Source organism: Polypterus senegalus, chromosome 1 (genome assembly GCF_016835505.1).
Source record: "Polypterus senegalus isolate Bchr_013 chromosome 1, ASM1683550v1, whole genome shotgun sequence".
In the NCBI taxonomy this organism is placed as follows: domain Eukaryota; kingdom Metazoa; phylum Chordata; class Cladistia; order Polypteriformes; family Polypteridae; genus Polypterus; species Polypterus senegalus.
The window spans coordinates 311,504,004-311,531,249 of record NC_053154.1 but is presented as its reverse complement, the minus strand read 5'-3'; the positions used below and the strand labels follow the sequence as shown (position 1 = coordinate 311,531,249).

The 27,246-nt window shown below is 40.4% G+C and overlaps 1 protein-coding gene across 1 annotated transcript; it reads right to left on the bottom strand.

The window, feature by feature from the left end:
• Positions 1–7,077: 7,077 nt before the first annotated feature.
• Positions 7,078–26,028, bottom strand: mrpl16 (mitochondrial ribosomal protein L16). Its single transcript, XM_039735690.1, has 4 exons — positions 25,786–26,028; positions 19,695–19,766; positions 11,596–11,744; positions 7,078–7,874 (listed from the first exon to the last, which is right to left on the bottom strand). The coding sequence occupies exons 1-4, from the start codon at positions 25,841–25,843 to the stop codon at positions 7,389–7,391; spliced, it is 765 nt and encodes a 254-aa protein (XP_039591624.1). The 5' UTR covers positions 25,844–26,028; the 3' UTR covers positions 7,078–7,388.
• Positions 26,029–27,246: the final 1,218 nt, after the last annotated feature.

Sequence of the window (27,246 nt, the reverse complement as noted above, 5' to 3'; positions counted from 1 at the left end):
CCTGAATTCTTTGGTGTGCTGAAAGTCAATAAGCAGTTTGTTTGGTTTTGCTGATGTGACCCTTTAACAAGGATGACTGGATTGTATTGAAGAAATCAAAGCACATCATCCTCACAGTGTGGCCAGCTTTTTCCAGGTGACAATAATACTTGTGGAGCAGACAGATAATCACCTTCTCCACTCCAGACCAGTCTTTATCTATTAGATAAATTCATCTATCTATCTACAAGAAGACTAATACAGGTATAGTCCAGGACCAGCCTCTCAAAGGTCTTCATGATGTCAGCCATAAGTTTCAATGCTCTTTAGGTTCTGTGGAACAGGAACAATGCAGGATATTTTCCTCTGAAACCTAAGGTCCAGAATGAACAGGTGACAGAGGATAGCAATATGCTGGTCAGCACAGGTCTTAAGAATCTGAGGACTGACTCCATCTGGTCCTTCATCTTTTCCTGCGTGCATACATACACACACACACACACACACACACACACACACACACATATATATATATATATATATATATATATATATATATAACAAAGGCGCTATATAGGCACCAGACCCGACACAGAAAGACACGGAGGCACGTATAAAAAGTACAGATACTTTTATTTTCTTCAGCTGTGGGACACGTCTTCCCCGTGCCACACAGCCCCAAGCACCAACACTAAATCACAACACCACAATTCTCCACTTCGCTCCACCACTCCTCCCAGACAAGCTTCGTCTCCTTCCTCCCAACTCTGGCTCCTCGAGTGGTGGTGGCTGGACCCTTTTATAGCCCACCCGGAAGCGTTCCAGGTGATAAACCACCTGGTCCTAATTGCACTTCCAGGTGGGGCTGAAGACTCATCCAGCTGGGCTGTGGGACGCAGACAGCCCACCCTAGCGGCCACCCCAGGCCCCAACCAAGCTGTGGAGGACTCCATCTCCATCATGGAGCCCTGTGGGTGGTTGAGGAATCACCGTCGGCCAGGGAGGCTGCCACCAAGCATCCAGGGGGAGGTATTGGACTGCCCATGGCGGCTCCCCCGGAACATAAGTAGCAGGGGCGTCCCTGCCGGGCATGGGACCCGGCTATCCTTCACAATATATATATATATATATATATATATATATATATATATATATATATATATATATATATATATATATATATATATATATATATATATATATATATATATATATATATATCCTTATTCGTGCTGCTTTGAAGGTCCCAATGAGCACAGTGGCCTCCATCATCCGTAAATGGAAGAAGTTCGAAACTACCAGGACTCTTCCTAGAGCTGGCCGGCCATCTAAACTGAGCGATCGGGGGAGAAGGGCTTTAGTCAGTGAGGTGACAAAGAATCCGATGGTCACTTTGTCAGAGCTACAGAGGTCATCTGTGGAGAGAGAAGAACCTTCCAGAAGGACAACCATCTCTGCAGCAATCCACCAATCAGGCCTGTATGGTAGAGTGGCCAGACAGAAGTCACTTCTTAGTAAAAGGCACATGGCAGCCAGCCTGGAGTTTGACAAAAGGCACCTGAAGGACTCTCAGACCATGAGAAAAAAAATTCTCTGGTCTGATGAGACAAAGATTGAACTCTTTGGTGTTAATGCCAGGCGTCACGTTTGGAGGAAATCAGGCACCGCTCATCACCAGGCCAATACCATCCCTACAGTGAAGCATGGTGGTGGCAGCGCATGCTGTGGGATGTCTTTCAGCGACAGGAACTGGGAGACTAGTCAGGATAAAAGGAAAGATGACTGCAGCAATGTACAGAGACATCCTGGATGAAAACCTGCTCCAGAGCGCTCTTGACCTCAGACTGGGGCAACGGTTCATTTTTCAGCAGGACAACGACCCTAAGCACACAGCCAAGATATCAAAGGAGTGGCTTCAGGACAACTCTGTGAATGTCCTTGAGTGGCCCAGCCAGAGCCCAGACTTGAATCCGATTGAATATCTCTGGAGAGATCTTAAAATGGCTGTGCACCGACGCTTCCCATCCAACCTGATGGAGCTTGAGAGGTGCTGCAAAGAGGAATGGGCGAGACTGACCAAGGATAGGTGTGCCAAGCTTGTGGCATCATATTCAAAAAGACTTGAGGCTGGAATTGCTGCCAAAGGTGCATTGACAAAGTATTGAGCAGAGGCTGTGAATACTTATGTATGTGTGATTTCTCAGTTTTTTTTATTTTTAATAAATTTGCAAAAACCTCAAGTAAACTTTTTTCACGTTGAAATCATGGGGTGTTGTGTGTAGAATTCTGAGGTAAAAAAAAATTAATTGCATCCATTTTGGAATAAGGCTGTAACATAACAAAATGTGGAAAAAGTGATGCCCTGTATAATTTGATAGTATCCGTATGTATGGTGTTCGCGTCAATACCCCGTATGTATGACGATGAATGGTTTTCGGGTCAATACCTCGACTCAATACAAGTTAGAACCATGCAATGGGACTCTGCCTCTCTGTAGTTACAACATAACGTAGCAAACGTGGATGCAGTATGCATGATTGGCAAAGAATGTTCGAATGCTTCAGTGACGCCGCTGGACGGCCCGGTATAGTAAGTCGGTGTTGTTTCGAGCAGATAACAGTAAGTTCGGCGTTTTAAAATGTGTTATTGAATCGAGCGGACGTACAGTAGGCTATATGGGCCGGAAGAAAATTCCCGAGTCGAGGAGCACTATGAGAGACGTTCAGGCTCCCATAGAACAGATTCTGACGTGTGGTACAGAAAGTACAGCATGCAGATGAGGATCTGAGTGAGCGAGAGGGGTGTCAGTCTGTAGGACACGGGTGCCCACACTTTTTCGACTTGCGATATATATATATATATATATATATATATATATATATATATACTGAGTATACTTTATATATAAAATGTATGTTATCGTACCTTGCATAACTGAATAACCTTTATGGCACAATAACAATTCAATACATTTATGGTCACTACAGCATTTGGATTTAATGATCGTCATGTGGGAAAAGGCTGACTCGCATAAATAAGTTGAGCCGAATGATGCGGTCAAGGAGCTTTTGAATTCAGCCCAGTGAAAAATGACGGCTGTCCGATTAACTGCGATTTTAGTTCCCTCTCTTTTCTCTTTCTCTGATTTCTTTTTGAAAGGACGTCAGTTTCGTAGTTTTTATGAACAGTTCGAAAGTGCCTTCCCACATTTTCCTGCTTTGGAATAGGAATGATAGATTGACAGATCAGACAAACGCACTTCGATTGTGACATTGTGAGAAAAAAATCCTCTTCCAATTCCACATTCAATCCATACCCTCCCCAAACATTTTTTTTAAATCCCTTCTTTAGTCGATTTAAATTGGAAGGTTAACTAGATCACTTAGATAGCTGGGATTTTGCAGTAGCTGACGCGTTTGATCGTGCGTGCGGGATGACCAGTGTATTTAGAAGAAAAGAGATTTCAGACTGGCCGCCGTGTGCCAATCAAGAGGCAAATGCCATAGGGAGGATATCCATCCATCCATCCATCCATCCATTTTCTAACCCGCTGAATCCGAATACAGGGTCACGGGGGTCCGCTGGAGCCAATCCCAGCCAACACAGGGCGCAAGGCAGGAACCAATCCCACCGCTGAACACACACACGCACACCCACACACCAAGCACACACTAGGGACAATTTAGAATCACCAATCCATCTAACCTGCATGCTGTCTTTGGACATAACAGACTAACGTTTTGTTTATTTATTTATTTTTTTTTTAATGCAACGCGATCAACCTGCATCCACTACCTTGGCGATCTACCGGTCGATCGCGTTCGACGCATTGGACACCACTGCTGTAGGAGATCAGTAAGGTTGTGGAGAGCTTTAAATGTTAAGAACGGTATTTAGTATTGTATTCTGTAGTTAACATGGAGCCAATGAAGTTGAGAGACAATAAGTAGGTTATGTTCAGTGGATTTAGAACAGCAGGTTAATATCCTGGCAGCAGAATTTTGCGGAAGTTGTAAGCGATGGATAAGTTTTTGTGGGATGCCAGATAGAATAGCATTACAGTGATCTATACGTGAGGTGACTCGGGCATTAACCAATACTTCATTACTGTGTTGCGTAAGAACAGGACAAAGTCTAGAAATGTTTCGGAGATGGAAAAAGGCAGTTCGCGAAATGTTACTTATATGGGAGGAATTATTTAACAACAATAATAATAATAATAATAGTAGTAAGTAGTACTATAATAGTAGTAGTAGTATTTAATTATTGCCTTTATTGGTGTATAAATGGATATAATTACATTTAAACAATTCGCCAAAATCTGTTGTATGCAAACGATACGGTTTTAAACATTATTGTTTTTCATCAGAAAACACGGTTTCCACGTCTACGTGTATTAATTTAAATGGCACTTTTGCCACTCGCAATATGGCGGACTCGCTGACGTATCGTGTCGACTGGGCAACACAGTGAAGGGGGCGTCTATCTATATATGTCTATGACTTGTTCGCTTTCCGAGGTAATGTAAATAACATAAATTCATTTCACTGTGGTGCGTATTCCGTACGTAATACCATGTAACACATTATAATTCTCCTCCTTTACGTGAATATACCCATGTCACCGAAAAAAAGATGTACAACTCCACGGTCCACTTCTGATGCCAGAGAAAAGTCTAATTCAAGGGCGTCTCAAACGCCACAGCAGACACAATCCAAAGTAGAGGAACTTACAACAAAATGTGAATCAGAAAACTGTTCGTTCTATTTCTATATTTTTTTTCATTTGGGAAATTCACCACTTATAGATTGCCGGGCAACGCCGGGTACTCCTGCTAGTATATGTATATTATATATATATAAAAACTTAATTAATTTTTGCCCCAAAAGATGCACTAGGATTTTCAGGGGATGTCTTATATTTATTCATGTACAACAATATACATTTATCCAAATACAGTCATGTCATTATCTTCCGGAATATCGTCATAACTCTCCACATTCAAACCCTGATTTCCTTGCTACTCTTTTAGGACCCTCCAGGATCGATGTGCGCGCTTCGATGTTTGATAAATGGTTCGATGTGGTGAAGCAAAAAGCCGACATACAGATGTATTCGTGCTGCCTTTATATTCAAGCGTCGCATATTCCCCAAAGTAATGACACAATACATTTTAAAAATCTGACATACCATCTTCTGTGCCGTCTTTTTTTTTTTTTCTTTTCTGTACCTTACAAAACCATCAGAATGTATGGCGATGTATCTGAGCCACAGAGAAAAAAAATTATGGACACGGTGAAAATATCTATTTTGTGATTAAAGTGTAAATTTCGGCTTTAAACTCAAAACATCCACTTTAACCTCGTAGTTTATTTTATCATTAAAGCAGACCGTCGTAAACATCCTCTTAAAACTGGCGCAGTTGTTAATCGCTACATGCTTTTGGGGTTTCCTCCTGACCTGACAGCAGCAATCGCCACACAGAGCACGTTACATTTACGATATCCCAGCTCTCTGCACATTTACAATTCTTAGATTTATACTTGATATCACTTTCATGATGACATGCATTAAAATGTGTTACATTTTACAGATAAATCATAAAATTTGTTTAAATAATCAATATTTATACTAATAGTTACACATATGGGGGTGGCACGATGGCAGAGCAGTAGCGCTGCTGTCTCGCAGGGAGTCACGTCCCTTGTGTTCCCTGCCTGGACTTAGCAGGTTTCCCTGGTGTGTTTCCACAGTGGGCTCAGTTTTCCATCCAAAGACATGAAGGTTTGGGGATTTGGTGAAGCTACAATGACGCCAATGTGTGTGTTTGTGTTCACCTTGTGATGACCTGATGCCCCATCCAGGGATTTTGTTTCTGTCTTGCGCTGATGCTTGCTGGGAAGGGCACTTCGCCTAATTGATGGACGTAGTCATTAAACATCTTTTTCAGAGATATTGTGGCAACGTGTCCTCAGAATTTAATGGATGTTTTGGGCACAAGCGTCGCATCGCGTGAACTATAAACCCGGCCTTAGGCACCTTACTTTTCAGCTGACGATCTTGACTAAGGCTTATATTACAGAGCAGCCTGAAAATCATACTAGGGCTTATTTTCAGAGAAACACGGTAGTTGTGCACCCCATCAAAGATGGGATGAAACTTGAACAATCAACGTAGATGAAAATATTGAGCGTTAGCATTTGCAGTGCACCATCAAGTAGTAATGAAATGCACTGAATTTTCATTCCAACAGATGGCACATCACATATATTAGCACTGCTTTTTACGAATCCAATACCAAACGGGAGACATAGCAGCCAGCCAGACAGACACTTGTCCTTTTATTAGGGTGGACATTATATTATTATCTATCTATATAGATATATACAGTAAATAAAGTAGCTGTAACATAAACCTGCAGTCACTGCAGCCCTCCCATTTGACACCCCCTTGTTGTAAAGGGTCGTAAAAAGTGCCTAGAGAGCTACTCTGTATATGTATTTCATTATCATTCCTGGTGGCTTCACAATCCGTACTAACCCCTACTTTCTCTTCTGTTCTTTTTCCAGTTTTCTGTGGTGTTGTGATCTGCGCCACCACCACCTAATCAAAGCACCGTGATGTCCCTCCAATTGATGGATTAAAGGCCAGACGTCCACATGACTCTCATCATCAAGTTCTTCCATGTGAACCCTGAATACCATGAGGACTGATTGGGGTCAATTGATGTTAGGTAGAATGCCTAGAGGGGGCTGGGTGGTCTCGTGGCCTCAGAACCCGTGCAGATTTTATTTTTTTCTCCAGCCGTCTGGAGTTTTTTTTATTTGTTTTTTCTGTCCTTACTTTTATTCTATGTTAATTAGTGTTCCCTTATTTTAATTCTTATTTAATCTTTTTTTCTCTTTCTTCCTCCTGTAAGGCACTTTGAGCGACATTGTTTGTATGAAAATGTGCTACAGAAATAAATGTTGTTGCGTATTACAAGGCAGATGCAGGCAAATAACCACTGACCTGAGCACACTAGGCAGGCTGATGCCAGCCATACACCTTATTGACCTCATTACCATATTTGCATTAATATAAAGCCCCTGCTCAAAATGTAGTACAGGCTCTTAGATAAATGTATTGCTTCAGGCCACCAAGGTAATAGAAAACAATGACATCTTGTTACATTCAAAACATTTATGAAGTCTTTGTGGGGAGACGCAAAGCAACAACAGATTTAGTCCTGATTATAAAATGTCATCGTCATCATCAGTCAGTCTTCTCCAACACGGTATATCCTACCACAGGGTTACGGGGGTCTGCTGGAGCCAATCCCATTATAAAACGACTTGTTCAATATGTAGGAGTTCAGTACAGAAAGTAACCAAAAAAAAAAAAAGATTTTAATCTGCAACGTGAACTATTCAAACTCTGCCAGGAATCCGAAACTTGCCAGAATATTTGCCTTGGTACTTTAAGTCATAAGGGCTGAGCACCTTTCGGATGCCCAGCATGTTGGTGGAAACGATCCTCTTGAAAGTCCAAGGATTCTGGTTGTTAAGCTCCAGTTCCTGCTCCTCCTGCTTCATGGCTGCCAGACTTTCTCTGCTCACTACTTTAGCCGGAAAGGGTAATTTTTTGACTACTTCTGTAAGGACTGGCTCCACCTCCTGGAATTCAACATGACCACCAAGCTCGACAATAATGCGGCCACAACGCACTGGTGTCACATAGTGGTCAATTTCCCCTTTGCCTCCACCCATGCGTTTTCCAAGTCCTTTGCGAGTGATGGGTTTGTCAGGGGCATTGACTCCCCATCGAGCGAAAGTAGTTTCAGAGTCGATCTTCCTGTTGATTGTTAACCTCATCATCTCGAAATGGCCCCAGTGTAGAAAACCTCCTCCCATAGCCTGCAAGTAAAAAGAGGAAAAAAAATGTAAAAAAAAAAAAAAAATTTTCATTTTTGCTCCTTCAATTTTATAAGAACGGTTGGGAGAAACTGAACACTGACCCAGCCTGAACTGCAGACTCACGCGTCTATCCACTATGTAATAAAACATTAAAAAGTCTGTTTGTCCAGTTACTCTGAGCAATCTGATTGGTCAGTTTGGCTTTGGCGACACGACAAAAGAAGAAATGCAAGCGCGAGACACAAAAGGAGGAGAAACGGCATGCGGAGAGTCGCCTTCAAAAGACGGCAAGTATAAAAGCAGACAGGATGCAAGAAACACGCCCGAAAAATAATGTCAGAGCCTAGGGAGCAGGCTTTATCAAAGCGCGCTTGAGATAGGGAGTGCAGGTGAACAGTCACACACATGTGTGAATACCAAGGAAAGTAGCTCAAAGTGAAGGTGGGGCAAGAGAGAGCAAATATCTTTTAAAATTATTCTATTACTTAAACACTCCACATAAACTCCCTTTATGATTCTGAGCAAGTCACTCATATTACAAGAATATGGAACGGAGGTCCAATATTTGATTTAAAATTCACCTTGGATTAAAAGGTAAAGAAATGTGTAATGTATGTCTGCATGGAGGGGTTGTTTGTAGTGAAAGACTGGCGGGTGCTTTTTTCGCTTGCCAACAAAACCTGCCAAGCGCTACACGCCACTGTGAAGAGGGGGGCTGAACGCATCCCCAAGGAGACGCAGTCGCTCCTCCGAAACCCCCTCTTAAACAGTGATACAATGGGAAACAAATTCCTTTTTATTTTTTGACCTCCTCTTTGCTCAATCAGCTGCTGGTTTGCTGCCGTGCTGCATGATCTACACTTTGCTCGCCTATCCCTTCCCACCCTGCGCTTCCGTTGTGAAGAGTGTGGCTGAACGCACCCCAAGGAGACATGTTCACTGCTTTGAAACCCCTCTTAAGCGGTGATACAATGGGAATCAAACAACAATTGTTTTCTTTCTTTTCTCTTTGATCGATCAGATTCTGGCTTGCTGTTGTTCCTGTGCAGTGTGATCTGCACTTTGGTGCTTCGAACGTTTTAAAGTTACTGCCTTGTCTCTCTTCTCCCCCAGACATCCTCAAACACTATTCGATCTCTTTTCGCTGTTCCGTCATTTCACCGAGTAATATTTTCCGTTTGTTTGCGCTAATGCAATTTTTACTCTGTGGTTACGTGCCGTTGAGATGAGGGGAGCAGAGCGTACCTCAAGGAGACGCAGTCGCTCCTCCGAAACCCCCTCTTAAACGGAGATACAATGGGAATAATAGTTTTTTTTTACCTCCTCTTTGCTCAGTCAGCTGCTGCTCCCATGCCACATGATCTGCATTTTGTGTGGCGCTTGGAACATTTTAAAGTCACCGTCTTGTCTCTCTTCTCCCTCAGACATCCTCAAACACTACGCAATCTTTTTGCCGTTCCGATATTTCATCGAGTAATATTTTCAGTTTGTTTGCACTAATGTGAGCTTTACTCATTTTTTTTTGAGACTTTCGAATTTTCCTACCTCCATTATCTCTAACCTGCTCTGCATGCGCATCACGGGACTTGCTTCCAAAGGTTGCAAGTATGACGTGACTTGCCCGTTTTGCAGGACGTGAACGTGTCTCTCTGTCTCTCAAAGATCTCTCGTCACGGTCTTGTCCCGAGTTTTTTTTTTTTTTTTTATAATAGAGAGAAATAGAACAGTCATACAAGTCGGCAAGCCACATTGCTGAAGTACACAGAGACCCTGGCAGTTTTGAAGAACTGGCCTAAAGGGTCAACTGGGAGAATTTGGCAATTTCTTTACAGAAGACACTTGATGTCCTTATTCAACAGCTTCCTCCCCTCTGTAAGATTTCATGTGTTCTAGTATCCCATCCCACCCCAAATTAGGAAAAACCACTTAAGAAAAGAGCCTGGCATCATTTCAAAGGTCACCACTGCTTTAAGAGTCTACTTAAGTTTTTCGAGGCGGGTGTCAACTTATAGCGACATAGAGTAGTATCTTCACGCAGCTGTTGGCTGCTACACGAACACATTAAGCAGTAAGATTAGCTGGGGACCTGTCAGATGATGCTGGTACATCACTTTCATTTTCAATCTCCAGATCATGTGCATCAAAATCAGAATGCAACAAGTCAGAGTCCGAGTCAGCATTAATAAGCAAAACGCGGTCTACAGAATATTTTGCTTTGTGCATTCGCTTTGCTCTCTTGTCAGATCCTCCTTTAGCTCCAGTGGCTGGCAGTTGCTGTGCTGTACGATTCCGAGAGCTGGCAGAAAATATTCAGCCCTCAAAGAGTTAAATTACCACAAATGATAAGATAGGCGTTTTTTTTTTAATAGTCCGAAGATTGTTTCCCAGTTCATACAAATCTGTAATTACTGATATTTCAGTAAATACTACTAGTATGATGTAATTTTATGCCCTTTTAACAAGTAACAAATGTATTAATGATTAATTGTGCACATGAGGGTCAAAATGATAGTCACCACTCTGCTCCGTATTTTGCCTTTCTGATCCTTGGGTGCAAAAGATAAGAAGTGAGTTGCCCATCCACACTTTATATGTGTGTCGAGGTTTATGTTTCACAAAAGAAGTTACTGAATGTATTAAATGTTGCAATGTAAAAGACCTTTCCTCCTCATTATACATGTTATTTGGCAAACATTTTCATTAAAAGCAACTTAAATTCTGCTACTAAGATAAAAAAAAAAAAAAAATCCACAGCAAAATTAAAACAAAAGGCGTAGGTTATGAGGTTATGTGGAAAGTCGATCGAGTGTTGTGGCAGGGTCCGAAGGTCAAAGAGTAACAAACGGATTAAACTCAATGGGATTCTTCACCCACTTTACAGCTTCAGCAAAACGTTAACACATAAAATCTTAATATTTACTGTGTTTTTCATTACATTAAGGAATTCTGTGTCAAGCCAGCAACCTCCAAAAGACACAAGCTGGTTGAGGAAGCAAAGTATGCCTTTCAGACACTTAGAAATGGGATTTTTAAAGCCATTAAAATAATAAAAAGAAAAATCAGAAATATGGCAGCTACTTCCTATTATGTTTAATGGGAAAGGGAATCAGCTTTTTCTTGCTGTGATGAATGCTTAGCGGTTTAAATAATTTAACAACAGCAACTGAGGGATCTCAAGTTACGAAGTGAAACAAAACTGGATCAGGGGCAGTGTTTAAAAATCTGTTATTACACCCGTTAACCAAAAAGTATAGCAGTGCAGTAGAAAAATCTGTTGGTCCTGCAAATGAATATACAAAACTAACAATTAAAAGTTATAAACACGCTGAAAGTGGAAGTGATGTGCAAAACACAGAAGTATTACACCACAGGCGACCTTGCATTGTAGTGCTTGCAAAAATCTTTTAAGTCTAGCATACCACCAAGCGTTTTCTTTGTTTAATTTTTTTATGAATAAAGTAAATCAGTTTTATTAGACAGCACAGCTAACAATGTCCAGTATCTCTGGGATGTGAGAAACAAGGCTTGACAGCAATTGACCTGTACCATCAACATTCAGTCTGCCTGTATGCAGTTTTGAGAATTTAGAATCCTAGACAATGTTTTTATCTTTACTTACAGTAACGTGCACACAAAGCGTCTTATTTGATTAAAAAAAAAAAGGCATCCAAGGATTCCTAAACCCGAATTTTCCTTAAAATTATAAATCCTTACTACTTACCACAATTCCATACTGCCCTCTTGTAAAGGAGTTTGCTTTCACGGCTGGGCCACGAATGCACTTCAGGTTCTTCATTTCCTTTGTCGCCTTCTTAAAATTTGGGACTTTTTTTATAAACTTAAGTTTCAGTTTTTCAGGCAACACAACACCTTAAGAAAAACAAGACAAGAGTTTATCATGATTCTCATTTTTGTCACTAGGCTGCATGAGCTTATACACCAGCAACTTTGTGTCTCTGCCGCTCGCAAACAACTAAACTTTTAATTCTCGCGGATACGCCTCTTCATTGGGAAGCAGCAGTACATAATACAGTAATCCCTCCTCGATAGATGAAAATCTGCAAAGTAGAAACCATATGTTTGTATAGTTATTTTTATATATTTTAAGCCCTAATAAACTCTCCCACACCGTTAACATTATTAGAGCACTCTAGACATGAAGTAACACCCTTTAGTTAAAAGTTTAAACTGTGCTCCGTGACAAGACAGAGATGATAGTTCTTTCTCACAATTAAAAGAATGCAAATATATCTTCTCTTCAAAGGAGTGTCTGCATCAGGAGCAGAGAATTTCAGAGAGAGAGCACTCGCAAAGAAAAGCAAACAATCAAAAATCAATACATGTGCTTTTAAGTTTCCCGAAGCACCGCAATAAAGCGGCATTTTTTTTTTAGAGGAGCATCAGTATCTTCTAAGCAAACAGCCCTCTGCTCACATCTCCTCCGTCAGGCAGAGAATGCCAGAGAGGGTGAGATAGAGGCAGAGACAAGCAAACAAACAAGCACCGCGTGGGAAGCACATTGTATATCATTGAGGAGTTTTAGTTAATATGTAATACATGCTCTGATTGGGTAGCTTCTAAGCCATCCGCCAATAGCCCCTTGTATGAAATCAACTGGGAAAACAAACTGAGGAAGCATGTACCATAAATTAAAAGACCCATTGTCCACTGAAATCCGAACCAGAGAAAAATCCGTGATATATATTTAGATATGCTTACATTTAAAATCCGCGATAGAGTGAAGCCGAAAGTCTAAGCGATATATCGAGGATTACTGTACATCCAATCAATTAAATCGATAAATAAATAAACAAACATCAGGTGAAACAACTGAATTGCCTGATAGCAGAGGGCAGAAAAGACCCCCAGAAGTGCTTCTTAGCACACCATGGTGCAATGAACCTCCGGCTAAAAGGGTTTCAAAAGAGCGCCTCCTGGAGGGGATGGAGGGGATTTCTCATGATAGCATCCAATTTTGGCAGCAAAATTTATCTTGCTTGTAAACTTGTTACAGATCCAAGCAACTATAGGCCAGTAAGCTTAACAAGCATCACAGGAAAATTAATGGAAGGAATTATTAAGGATAAGATTGAGCAACACATGACAAGGACAGGAGTTATTCTGAACAGTCAGCATGGGTTCAGAAGGGGGAGGTCGTGTTTTACTAACATGTTGGAATTCTATGAGGAGGCAACAAAAGGATACGATCAAAGTGGAGCTTATGATATTATTTATCTGGACTTTCAGAAAGCATTTGATAAGGTGCCACATGAGAGGTTGGGCATCAAGTTAAAAGAAGTGGGAATTCAGGGTGATGTTTTTAGATGGGTGCAGAATTGGCTCAGACACAGGAAGCAGAGGGTGATGGTGCGAGGAACCTCATCAGAACTGGCTGATGTTAAGAGTGGTGTTCCACAGGGGTCAGTGCTAGGGCGCTGCTATTTTTAATATATATAAATGATTTAGATAGGAATATAAGTAACAAGCTGGTTAAGTTTGCAGATGATACCAAGATAGGTGGATTAGCAGATAATTTGGAATCCGTTATATCATTACAGAAGGACTTGGATAGCATACAGGCTTGGGCAGATCTGTGGCAGATGAAATTTAATGTCAGTAAATGTAAAGTATTACACATAGGAAGTAAAAATATTAGGTTTGAATACACAATGGGCGGTCGAAAAATCGAGAGTACACCTTATGAGAAGGATTTAGGAGTCATAGTGGACTCCAAGCTATCAACTTCCAAACAGTGTTCAGAAGCCATTAAGAAGGCTAACAGAATGTTAGGTTATATAGCACGATCTGTGGAGTACAAGTCCAAGGAGGTTATGCTCAACCTTTATAATGCACTGGTGAGGCCTCATCTTGAGTACTGTGTGCAGTTTTGGTCTCCAGGCTACAAAAGGACATAGCAGCACTAGAAAAGGTCCAGAGAAGAGCAACTAGGCTGATTCCAGGTCTACAGGGGTTGAATTATGAGGAAAGATTAAAAGAGCTGGCCTTTACAGTTTAAGACATGTTATCTCCTTGATAAACATCCTGTTAACATTTGATACATTTGCGTCTTTTTTAAAGATTTGTACTGTGTCTATTATACTGCATGCTGCACATAAATAAGTTTTGGTAAGAAACAAGTACTGCATTATTAAAATGGTAATCTATATTTATAATTACACCTCAAGAATTATAAATGTCTAGATGGTACACTGGGGGAAAAAAAAACCCTGTAAAAGTAAATTTAGTAAATGTACAATTTAACAGCAAAAAACAAAGCTGTAGTGCAAATCAAAATCATTTAAAATGATTACAACCAATAAGTGCCTGTATATTTATGTATGTTTAATTGCCAATATCGAAACAGATTGCGTTAGAATATAGGCTTTTGTCAGAGAAATGTTAATAACAACTACTTTTTATGTTTAGTTAACCTTTGTTTCAGATGGATACATTACAGAAGAAACTAAACAGCTTGTAAATGTAAGATGTATTTTGTATGCCATATGCATTATGGATAAATCTTTCTGTATTTTTTTCAGTTACAGTCTATATTTTAAGAAAATTGTACTTATTTTAAGATGTTTAGGGTTACTGAACAATACGCCTACAGAATTTCATTTAGTTGATAAAAGATGAACAGTTAAAATATGTAATCTATAGTTTAATTATAAAAATAACAAAGTTAACACTTTTAATATAGGACATAAGGCTTCTAATGTGGCTGGTCATGCAGGGGCAAAGTGTAAAAAGCTTTTTAAAGGGATAAAGAAAAAAAAATGGAATCGGTACCAGAATCAGTCGATCCAGTAACATTGAATTGATACTCCGTATCAGCCTTAAAAGAATCCTGATTGAAGCATTTCTAACAAACACTATACAAAACAAATAAATAATGCATACTTACATAAAATAAGTACCGTATATACTCGCGGATAAGTCAGGCCTTCATTTTACAGTATGATTTCTGGTATCTTATAATTTCGTCGCATAGGTCAAATGCGGAAAACTCACGCTATTGGTCCAAGAGATTACGATATGCTAACGCCCACCTGACAAGAGTAACCACGGAGCACATGGCCATTTATTTTTATGTGGGTGCGGCAATGCGCTGTATCAGCGTGTGCTCCAAACCCCTCTCTCTCTCTCTCTATTGTGCCTACGTGACTACACGGTGATACCCGAACGAAGCGATGTTTGCACTTATTTATGTTTTTTGTACCTCAAACCCTCATACACCTTTATCGTAAGAGCATCCCTTATCTACGATGGAGGGTTCAATCAGAAGAAAATATGAAGCTGGATGCAAGTTAAATGTCGTTGAAGTGGCGGAAAAAATTGGCAACTGTGCTGCTGCAACAAACCTCAATGCGACCGAGTAACTGATGCGAGATTGGAGAAGGCAAGACAACGCTTAATTTTTTTTTTTTTTTAAGCGTTGCATTTTTGAATGGGGTCTGATTTTATGAATTTCAAGACCTGACTTATACGCGAGTATATACCGTATATACACTGTAAGAAAAACAGTCCTTAACACATAATTGTTTTTTTAAGTCTATAAATGCTGGTCTGATAAGGTCACTTGACCAGTTAAGATGGCAAAAAAATATATACAAAATCTGCAGGGGTTCCAGGCCAAAAGACCATCTAGCCCCACACTAGGCATTCTGACTAATATAAATGTGCTTAATTAGTATCTTAAATGATTTCATGTAGTGAGGATCACGGCAGGTTGTGGAGTTCACAATCATTCAAACATCACAGATGGCTGTACAGAACATTGGTCTGGTGGTGGTGGTGCAGAACACACAGGAGAGTCTAAATGCTGCTGGATCTTGATTACCTCAGAAACGGTATGGGAATGTGGAGGTGATAAAGGATTTGGTATAGTAGCAGGAGTTAATTAGGCAGCATAGAGGATTTTGGTAATAAAGCAAGAACTAGGTGGATTAAATGTCAGACATTGCTACCCAGCCTATATCACAACCCTTGCCTATGATCATTAGCTGCATGCACGGAGCAAAACCATGAAAGTGCAGGTAAAAATTGACAAAAAGGTTCCTTCCCCAAAGGATAGACAGTCTTGCCCTCTGTGAGAAAGTCATCATCTGAGAACCTAGGATACCCACAGAACTGAACCACAGCTGCTCTGGATAAAGAGAGACAGTTAAGGTGGTATGGCCGTTTTGTGGAATTTCTCCCTGGTTGCCTGTCACAGGTGGTGTACTGAACAGAAAAATCACTGGAGAGATTAACTCTCTCATCTGGCCTGAGGGCACCTAGGATGGCTCTAGGAGGGGACTGATATTGCTACTGAACATAGTTGGTTTTTTTTTTGTTTTTTTTTTAATAGAAATACGATGACAGTTGTGCTGAGTGGAGGCAGAACCTCTGTGTTGTTCCCAGTTGATTCTGGGTTCATCAGGGGTGTATTCTGCTCCTACTCTGTTCAGTGCTTGTATGGTTTGGGTGTTGGGCATTGTGGTGGGGTCCAGCAACTGTTTGGGCATTTGATGGTGAAGAAAGATTCAAGGATGCTGTCATCTTCACAAAGTCAATGGAGGCTCTAATTGGGGCTCTCGAGAGACTGAGTGAGGAGTCTGAGTTTCTGGGCTTGTGAGTGTTCTGATGAAAACCAACATCCAGGCCTTTAATGACCTCTTGGGCACTGCCATTGGCAGTGTGTCCGTTTGCGTAGAGAGTGTCGACCTCATCAAGAGGTTTACTTACCTTGGCAGTGACATTCATGTCTCTGGTGACTCTTCCTATGAAGTCAGTAGAGGGACTGGGAGAATATGGGGGGTCATGAAGTCACTGGAAAGGGGTGTGTGGCGCTCCCAATATCTGTGCAAAAGGACGAAGGTCCAAGTCTTTAGAGTTCTGGTGCGTCCTGTCTTGCTATATGGTTGCGAGACATTGACACTCTCCAGTGACCTGAGATGAAGACTGGACTGGTTTGACTTTGTGTCGAATGAGCAGATAGTCACGGAGTCACGAATGAGTCGCATTACCTGCATTGTGAGGGAGCGTCAGTTAGGGCATTATGGCAATGTGGCAAAATTCCTCAAGGCTGATCTGGCTCACAGGACCTTCATTGTTGAGGACCTGAGAGGCTGGACCAAAGCAAAGGGATGCCCACGTAACACATGGCTGTGGCAGATAGAGGGTCATTTCCAGAGGGTGGGACAGAACCACGTGTCTACATGGGGGGTTGCCAACAAGGATCCTGAACTGTTTTGTCATGTGGTGGGTGCGGCAATGTGCTGTAACAGTGCAGGCTCCCCATCCTGGCCTGACGTACCCAGTCTGCATATTCTCTTGCATTTTCAATTCTATTCATACCTTATATTCCAAATCGTAACCTTAGATCCTCAAATGAGTGTCTCCTTAGAATTCCAAGAACAAAACTTAAAAGAAGTGGTGAGGCGGGCGGCCTTCTGCTGTTAAGCACCTAAAATCTGGAATAGCCTGCCAATAGGAATTCGCCAGGCTGATACAGTAGAGCACTTTAAAACACTGCTGAAAACATTACTGTAACATTGCCTTTTTATAACTTCAATTTAACTTAATTCTGATACTCTGTATGTTCAATTTTTCATAATAACTATTCATGGTGGCTCTAAAATCCGTACTGACCCCTACTCTCTCTTCTGTTTCTTTTTCCGGTTTCTTTGTGGTGGTGGCCTGCGCCACCTCCACCTGCTCAAAGCTTCATGATGGATGGATTAAAAGTCTACGTGACCATCATCATCAAGTCCTTCCGCGAGAACCCTAAATACAAAGAGGACTGTTTCATTTACGTTAGGTAGAATGTCCAGAGGGTACTGGGCGGTCTCATGGTCTAGAATCCCTATTTACTATCTGGACTCAGATAATGGGATGCAGTAGTACGAGTGGCTTGACATTTTCAGAAGGAAATGATAGTACAACTGCATTTAAATTTAATAGTTGATCTGGTTCCAACCCCTTACCAGTATGAACTATGTTTATATACAGACCAATACACAATCCATACATCTTCAAAACAAAAACAGTTCAATAGCTTGTGCTTGCTTAATGCCAAAGTGTTTTAAGTACACAGGCTTACACTCATCACTACCAACATAAAAATACTATCTGTTAAGTGACAGGAAAACTCCAAGGCAATGCATTCTCCTACATTAAGGGTATAAAGGACTAAACAGTCTTCTTTATAAGGTGCACAAATCCCAAATGTCATTAAAATATCCAGAGGAAAGTGATATCAATTGTCCTTGTGATTAACAGTCAAACAAAGATGGTGTTTAAAGTGTAACACTGCTTAACCTTGTGAGTGAAGTCAGTCTGCTACATGCCTCACATCAGTAAAAAAAAAATTTACAAAACTGTATTAAAAAATTCTCCATATGCATCAAGCACGACCAATGCAACTAAAAATTGTTCATGGATGGCAAAATCCCTTACCTAAAAGTATCTAAAATGCACCCTGGGTAAAATCCAACTTGCCAGCATCACTAGTTCACACGTTTTTTGAATGTCCTACACTTAAACCATGTTGGTACGATTATCAAAATTCAAAAACTATTTTGTTTAACTGCGGAGTGAACCTGTATGGGTATGCAGTATAAGTCATACGTATTTCACTGGATACTAATGAAGTGGGATTTCACCAAATGTTTTTTTTTTTTTTTAAATTGAACCATACCACTAGTGCTGGGAGGTATACCGGTTCATACTGAAAACCATTTTTTATTTTTGTTATGATATGGATTTTTCTTATATCACAACACCGGTTTAAATAGCCTAAACAATGTTCGGAAAGTGGCGCAGCAGAAAACTGTTTAAGGGGGGGACCATTTTCACTGCTACACCACTAAACACACATGCTTTAGTGGAGGTATTGAGCGGTGAAAATGGACAAGAGAACATTCCAAAACTGAAGCTGTAGCAGACGATAAAGTTGAACATGATGACACAGAAGAACTTTTGCCAAAAAAGGAGCCATGTCTGTTGTCTGGAGATACTTTGGTTTTAGAAGGTCAGATGTGGACCAAACAACTATTTACTGCAAATGCTGTTGAGCTAAAGTAGTCACCAGAGGCGGCAAGACGAGAAATTTGCTGCACCACCTTAGCCGCAAACATACTTTGGAGTACCATGAATGTATGGAACTAAGAGTGGCACCCTCCACGTCCTCGGGTAAAACTGAAAAACCTCGCAGACATTCAAGTCAGACGTCACTTGTAGACGCGTTTGCTAGAGGCACTGCCTACCACAAGCAGTGGATCGAGATGACCAACGCCATTACAATCCATATAGATAACATGTCAGTGGACTGAGACTGTTAACATTAACAGAAAGTGCAGTTGGTTTACAAAAAGTATTTACTACTTATTCCTTTTCTAAGACATGTTCAGTGCAATACAACTTTTGACAAGTGCCTCTGGAGATTTGACAAAGTCTAAATGCCTTTTTGGATGGCTGAAAATATGTTGTCAAAATTATAGTTGAAGTTGTTTGCAAAATTTGTTCAATTAAAAGGTTCTGCATTTTGACTGCAACTGTCATGCAATGTGATTCCTTCTCTTCATTAGTGCCACCTCCTTGAAAACAATTATTTTACGGGGCCATGTAACCCTGTATTAATACTTGTGTGCACATTAAAATGTTTTTTGTACAATGTAAGGTTATTCTTAGCCAGTCTACTGCAGTAATTGCAGTGGAAAATGTGATTAACATCCACTCATGCATGGGAAGAAAATACCGTTGGGTACCGTGAAACCGGGATAATTTTGAAAGATCCCGTGATATAGAATTTTGGTCATACCACCCAGCACTACATACCACTATAGTCTGGAGGTTCAGGAAATGTCTTAATTCCAGCAGTCAGTGTCTTCATGTGGTTCTGAAGTGGACCTGAAAAACACAATAAAAACAAGAGTGTGAGAATACGAGCAAACACACCTAACTAGGAATGTAGCTGAAGACTTTCATCAGCAAAGTGCATTTCAGTCACTTCTGAAAAGTCTGTGTGGTTCTGGGCACTATAACTACAGGTAACCAATCAGAAAAATAACAGTACCGAACAGAACTGAAGAAGTCAAATGGTTCCCATCGATTTCTCTGATTTGTTCTTATATACAGTGTCCTCGATAACATTTGGGACAAAGATAAATTTTTTCCTTGATTCACCCCTCTGCTCCACAGTTTAAAATTACACGCTGCGGACATTCATTTAAGGGGACTTGCAAACATTTTGGTCACATCATGTAAAAATGGCAATGCTTTCTATACATGGTCCCCCCATCTGAATCATTCTCTTCTTTATGTCTACCAAACTTGTCGATGGAAACTACATGAAAAGACATCTCTACATGCTTAGTGCAAACAGGTAAGGATTTGAAAGACATTTTAAGGTAGGCACAAAATAAAAAATAGATTATTTGTTACTACAAGTAGTTGCTTTTGTTTAATAAAAATGAAGCACTACGAAAGCAGAGAATCTGACATTTTTTTTTATTTTGAAATACCACCAATATTTCCTATCTCTCTATTATGGAAAAAAAAAATGCTGCGATGATACGAGACTTCTGGTGACGAGACGTGATCTTTTGAAGACAGACAGAGAGACACTTTCACGTCCTGCGAGATGGTCAAGTCACGTCATACTTACAACCTTTGGAAGCAAGTCCTGTGATACACATGCAGAGCAGGTTAGAGATAATGGAAGTAGGAAAATTCAGAAGTCTCAAGAAAATGAAAGTAAAAATCGCATTAGTGCAAACAAATGGAAAATACTGTATTACTTGGTGAAATAATAAACAGCGAAAACAGATTGAAGATTCAAGTGCGGTACGGGCTTTTAAACATTCAATGCGCCACACAAAATGCAGATCACGCAGCACGACAGCAGCAACAAGGTAAAGAGGAGGTGAAAAGCAAAAAAAAAAAAAAACTGTTACTTGTTTCCCAATGCATCACCGTTTAAGAAGGGTTCCAGAGGAGCGACCGCGTTGCCTTGGGGTGCGTTCAGCCACCTCCTTCACAACGGCGCGTAGTGATGGCGTTGTGGGAAGGGTTAGGCGAGGAAAGTGCAGATCAAGCGGCAGGCCAGCACCTGATCGAGCAAACAGGAGTTAAAAAAAATGTATTTGTTTCCCATTGTTTATCACCGCTTAATAGAGAGGCCGTGTCTCCTTGGTCTGTATTTAGCACCCCTCTTCACAACGGCACATAGCGCTGGCTTTGGTGGAAGGGGTTGGTGAGGGAAGCGAGCAGGGGGCAAAGCCCTCTAGTGTGTTATAACAAAAAAAACAAACACATACACTCCTTTCAACAAATACTGAGTACATCTCCTCTGTAGCTGAATGTATCAACATTTCAACACTATGCCAGCTGCTATCTATTGTGGACAACGACCATCACCCACGATACCCCACCATTATTAAGTAGAGGAGTTTGTTTAGTGGAAGGCTGCTGTCATAGAACTGCAATACGGACAGACAGAAAAGACCCTTTGTCCCCAGAGCCATTAGACTCTTTAACTCGCCCCCAACGGGGTGGTTGTGTTCATTCATCAGTACATATTGTCCTTGACTACAGTTTTTTGATCTTAGCAACAAGATATTGGTGGTTTGCAGCTGAAAAGAGGAAAAATAAAAATAATAATATGCAGGCAAGGGGGTTTTATAGTTTCACCCTTGCTGTACTAGTTTGCATTAGGATGGAATTCTTATTTTCATATATGCTTATGATTCTCTCTAAATATATGCAACTCAACAATTTTAAGAATATTCTTTTCTACACCTGTCATTTTGGTAATAACGTTATTTGCAAAAGTCTCATTTTTTTACGGTACCGTACAGTTCCTTACCCATCTTGCACTTGTCCTGTGTTTATGTATATGTTGCTCTGCAGTCCTGTTGTTTCAAACCACTGGACGCTGCAATACTATGGATGGGTGACATGGTAAAGCCACTCGATTTGACTTGTACTCCACACATCAGGGCGCTATACAACCTGACATTCTGTTAGCCTTCTTAATGGCTTCTGTACACCGTGTGGAATTTGATAGTGTCAAGTCCACTAATCCCTTTCATAAGGTGGACTTTCGATTATCAGACTCTGCATTGAATATTCAAACCTAGTATTTTTACTTCCTACATGTAATATTTTTTATGTTCTGATCAACCTGCAAAAACCCCGACACGATCGCAAAAGCAAAGCCCTTTATCAAAATAAATGAAGGTCTATTTTAGATGCCTCTAAAAAAGTATTTACACAAAGCACAAAACACTGGTCTTTCTCTCTGCACAAACTACTCTCTCTCACCACCGCACTGCCCTCATCCAGTCGAGAGTTGCCTCTCTACCACCCAGCTCCGACTCGCCTGAATAAGGGAGTGTGGTCTTTTTTATTACAGACCCGGGAGTTCTTCCAGTGCCAGGGCGATTGCCTTATGAAGTACGTCCGGGTCATACTGAAGTCCATTATTAGAGTAGGGAGCTTGTTTCCCTGGAACACCCTCTTGCAGCACCTCGTGACCCCAGCAGGGCTGCCCTGCCAGACTACATTTCACGGCATGCCCTGCAATAACAGTTCCCTAGTGATCTCTCTACTTTTATAGGGGATGTCCGTCCCAAGGTTAATATAGTTTTGCCTTTTTATATTTGTTTTTATTTCTATATTTTTTCTGACCTTACTTGGAAATTCAGTTTAGTTTTAGTTTTCCGTCATCGAGTATTTTTAGTTTCAGTTTAGATTTTATTTCACAAAGACATTTCTAATTTTATTTTAACAGCTGTGTCTTTTTATATTAGTTTGCATTTCTATTTTTTCTGACCTTACTTGGAAATTTGGTTTAGTCTTCCTTCATCGTGTATTTTTAGTTTAGTTTTTATTTCACAAAGGCATTTCTATTTTAATTTTATATATATTAGTTTCAGTTTTAGTAATTATGGCATGGAGCTCCTACAGAGTTTAGTTTTGTGTCACAATCAGGCAGAACTGTACACTTAACTGATTTGGATACGAGTTTAATGTTAGCGGAAGCTTATTACACCATATTGTTTACTATCTGGTTTTGTCTGATAAAAACAAGCATAATCAAAACCTAGATACTGAATATGAACAATTTTACTGCATTTTATAATTTTTTAAATATTTTCTCATAAAAATCACGGGGGCTTAGGAAGAAAGGGGATCTTAAGACTTGAATGAGTGTGCAGACTCCACCTGGCTGTATTGAGGGAAACAAAGAAAAACAAGCATGTAGTGTCAAGGTTAGGGGCAGTGAGACTTGAATAGCCCACCATAAAGGACATTAAACCCATAATGAGCAGAGTAAGAGCAGGTAATAGGAGTACGGACAGGCACAAAACAACAGAGACAGCAGTGGAGATTAAGAACAATATATACAACATTATCTAAACCTGTTTATCCAGAGTAGGATCGCAGGAAACATGGAGCCTACCACAGAAGGTTTAGATGTAAGGCAGGAAAAGTCAATGGTATGCAATATGTATGATATGGCTGATGTTAAGAACACAAAGAATAGGATATTTCAACTATTTTGAGAGAGAGAGAAAAAACATTGAAAAAAGGGGAGACAGATATTTTAAAATATAATTCTGCTAATGGATTACTTTCGCAATATCAGGTATTTTGAGTTGTGAATATGAACTAAAAAAAGATAAATTAATAAATATGGAATAAATACAAAAACCCATTAGTAGTTTTTCATCACTTGTCAGACTCTCTACTTTTGTTTGTATCGCTTCATTGTTAAACAATGTTTTTAAAGTAAAAGTGTTTGGTCAGCAACAATACGCTGATCTTGTATGATGTCCTACTCAGTCTCTTAACCAGCGCCGTTTAATTTTCAAAAATCGAGAGTGGTCTCCCCTCAACTTTCTTGTATACTCAGATATGGGGATGGATATTTGAGGAGTAAACCACAAAGACAATGATTATATTTTTATATTACGTATATTAAGGAACCATCATCAACAAATCAAAGTATGTGTTCAGGTAAAATATCACTTCTGGGTGATGGATTTGGCCCAAAAGTTAATACAGATATACAATTCTGGTGTAACAACCACATGGCGAATTTAATCCATCTATTTAGTTGCATTTTTGAGACACCATGTTTACACACACAGACACAAACACAATTCCAGAAAAACAGTATTTTTGGACTCTGGTTAGTCTATAACGTCAAGATTCATCAAAACATCGAGGTTGAATTTTTTCATGATCGCTATACTTCTCTATACTTCGTATATGAGAAAGTACAAACGATTTCTCCTGTGCGAAGTGGCAGATGAATTATTGTCAACAAAAAGCAGACACCTGAAAAATAAACTGAAACGTTACTCACTTGTGATGTTTCTGTCCGTACAGTAAAGTTTTTGTTGACCAGCACATTTTCGCTTTCAGCCGTTTTAATTATATCTTCATATGCAAAAAGCACAAAGAAAGGTGGCACGTAAATCGCTTTCTATTCCACACACTTTATGTATCCATATTCAGCTCGCTCTGTCACTGCAAATGCTGTATGCCCTCCATCACCAGCCGCCGTTCCCTGGATGAATATGTGCGGGAGGCTCGTGGAGGATGACTTTCTGTTTTACAGTTAAACCTTACTGTATAAGGGTTAAAGACTAACAGCAAGCACATTCATTCAAAAACGAAAACTAAAAATATTTTAGTTAATTATTATTAAATTTCAATTAGTCTTTCCAGCTACTTTAATATTTTCGTTAAGTTTTAGTTTTTTTTATTTCAGTTTACAAATTTTTTTTTTTTTTTTTAAAATAGTTTCAGTATTGATTTTAGTTTTCGTTAACCATAATAACCTTGGTCCGCCCATTTCTTCGTTCTGGGTCTGCTTCCTTTCCAGGCCGGAATGTCCGTCCAGCCCGTGTAAGCATCTACAATGTGCGGATATTAAATTTCATCTGCCACAAATGTGATCAAGCCTGTATGTTGTCCAGGTCTCTCTGTAATGATATAACGGATTCCAGATTATCCGCCAATCCACCTATCTTGATATCATCTGCAAAGTTAACCAGCTTGTTACTTCTATCTATCCATCCATTATCCAACCCGCTATACCTTAACTACAGGGTCACGGGGTCTACTGGGGCCAATCCCAGCCAACACAGGGCGCAAGGCAGAACGACTCTGTTGACACACACACACACTAGGGACAATTTTGAATTGCCTATGCACATAACCTGCATGTCTTTGGACTGTGGGAGGAAACCCAGAGGAAACCCGCGCAGACACAGGGAGAACATGCAAATTCCTTGTTACTTCTATTCCCTTCCAAATCCTTTATGTAAATTAAAAACAGCACTGACCCCTGCTGGTCAACACTCTTTAACATCGGCCAGTTCTGAAGAGGTTCCTCAAACCATCACCCTCTGCCTCCTGTGTCTGAGCCAATTCTGCACCCATCTAAAACCATCACCCGAAACTGCCACTTCTTTCAGTTTGATTGCCGACCCCACAAGTGGGCCCTTATCGGACGCCTTCTGAAAATCTAGATAACGTTGGATTTAAACCTATTACCAAGTAATTTTAAATAAAACTCACAGAGCCTGCATTTACAGTATACGTGCACAATGAAGGTCAAAGAAAGATAAAAAAACAGAATACTTCACCGTCAGCTTTGGTGACAAAATGAATGACTGACTACATATAAGAAAAGTGAAATAAAACTTGTCCAGCTCCAATTCGCTCATTAGTTTAACACCGGGCTACGTTTGATGTTAAAATCCCTTTGCTTTTACAAATAACCTTAGCATTACTGAAACAAGTACACTGAAGGATTCTATGACATGCACAGTAAGGAAAAGCTACTATTTGATCTACAATCCCCACATGTCACTCTCAAGAATCACCGAGCGAGTTTAAAAGGCGCTTTTACCTGAGCCTCCCGAGGTGATGGCAAGTCGCCGGAACACCGACGCCATAAACGTCAACATTTTTACAGCTCCACAGATTCCCAAAAACACATCAAACTTTTACTCCGTAACACTTTCTCTGAAGCCGATAAATAACTACCTCCTCTATTCACAAGGTCGGCGCCATGATTGTAAAAAAACGACTTCCGGGAAGCTGTCGCGTTTCCGGAGGCGGGTCTCGTTGTTCACGTGACTCTAAAAGCAAGTCAGGAGCACGAAACGATACATAATTCAACTTCTTTAATGACGTTTGACTATTCCTGGAGTATTCGAGCACAACATGCTATACAATCATTTTTCGGCATTGCTTCTAAATTTAAACTTATGCCAACTCCTCTTCAGAAGTGTTCGTTCTCCCGTGCCTTTATAAGATTTTTTTCTTAAGCACCTTAACGGGAGAAAGTTTTTTGAATTTGGCGCATGAGTCCAGATAACCACGCCCACGGGCCTCCCACGTTTTTTTCTCTATGAGTCGGCCAATGAAAACCAGACGGAGCATTATTGTAGTCCTATGGACCAATAAGAAAGGGGAAGGGTGTTCCTGGCTCCTGCATCGTTAAAGACAGAGCAGCCCGTGTGGTTAAAAAAAACTCTATTTCCCGGTGGACATTGCGGCAACTTTCACTGAATGAGTGTTGCCGATTTGGCAACTTTGTGATTATATCTAGGGACTTGTCAGACTCTTTTTCTTTTTTTTTATTTTAGAACCTAGAGACATTTTCGATTGCTTTAGGGAGTTTTCTTTTCTCGGGTCGCTGACAATATTTCACGTAACAACCGATTGCTATGCCGTTCGACAGAGACAGTAGAAAGCTGTCCGTAGCGTTTACGCTGAGCTGCTGTTGCACTAGGCAGAAAGTGGCTACTAGTCATTAAATAATTGTTGCCCCACCCGGGAAAAGTGTCTTTTCTATGCTTTAGAATTACACAGACCTGTCGCTGTGGGCGGACATCAGTGTGCTGTGCCGTCCAATCAAACCGCTACGCCCATCAATTCAAATTATGGTTATTTTCTGACCTGCTTAATCCAAACAAGGGTCGCGGTGGGTGGCTTAGTGACACATACCAGTGCACCTACCAAGCAGAGAATTGCAGTAGTCCTTTCGTGACAAGACCCAAGACTGGAACAAGGGCTTTATTTATAAAGTTTGCGTATGCACAAAAAGGCTCCAAATATGTGTACACATCATCCCATGCAAAAGTTGGGATATATAAAATAAAACTTTCACATATTTACGACAACTCTGACCTATGCGTGCGCAACATTTCGGAGAAACTAGGAAGTGATGACATTTTGATCAAGAACAGAAATGCAGGTAAATCACATAAATAACGACGCCCATGCATAATAATTCACATCACTGAGCTGTTATAATGTGTGTTAAAGTTCAGAAGTGATAAATATGATGCACACAGTGAATTTT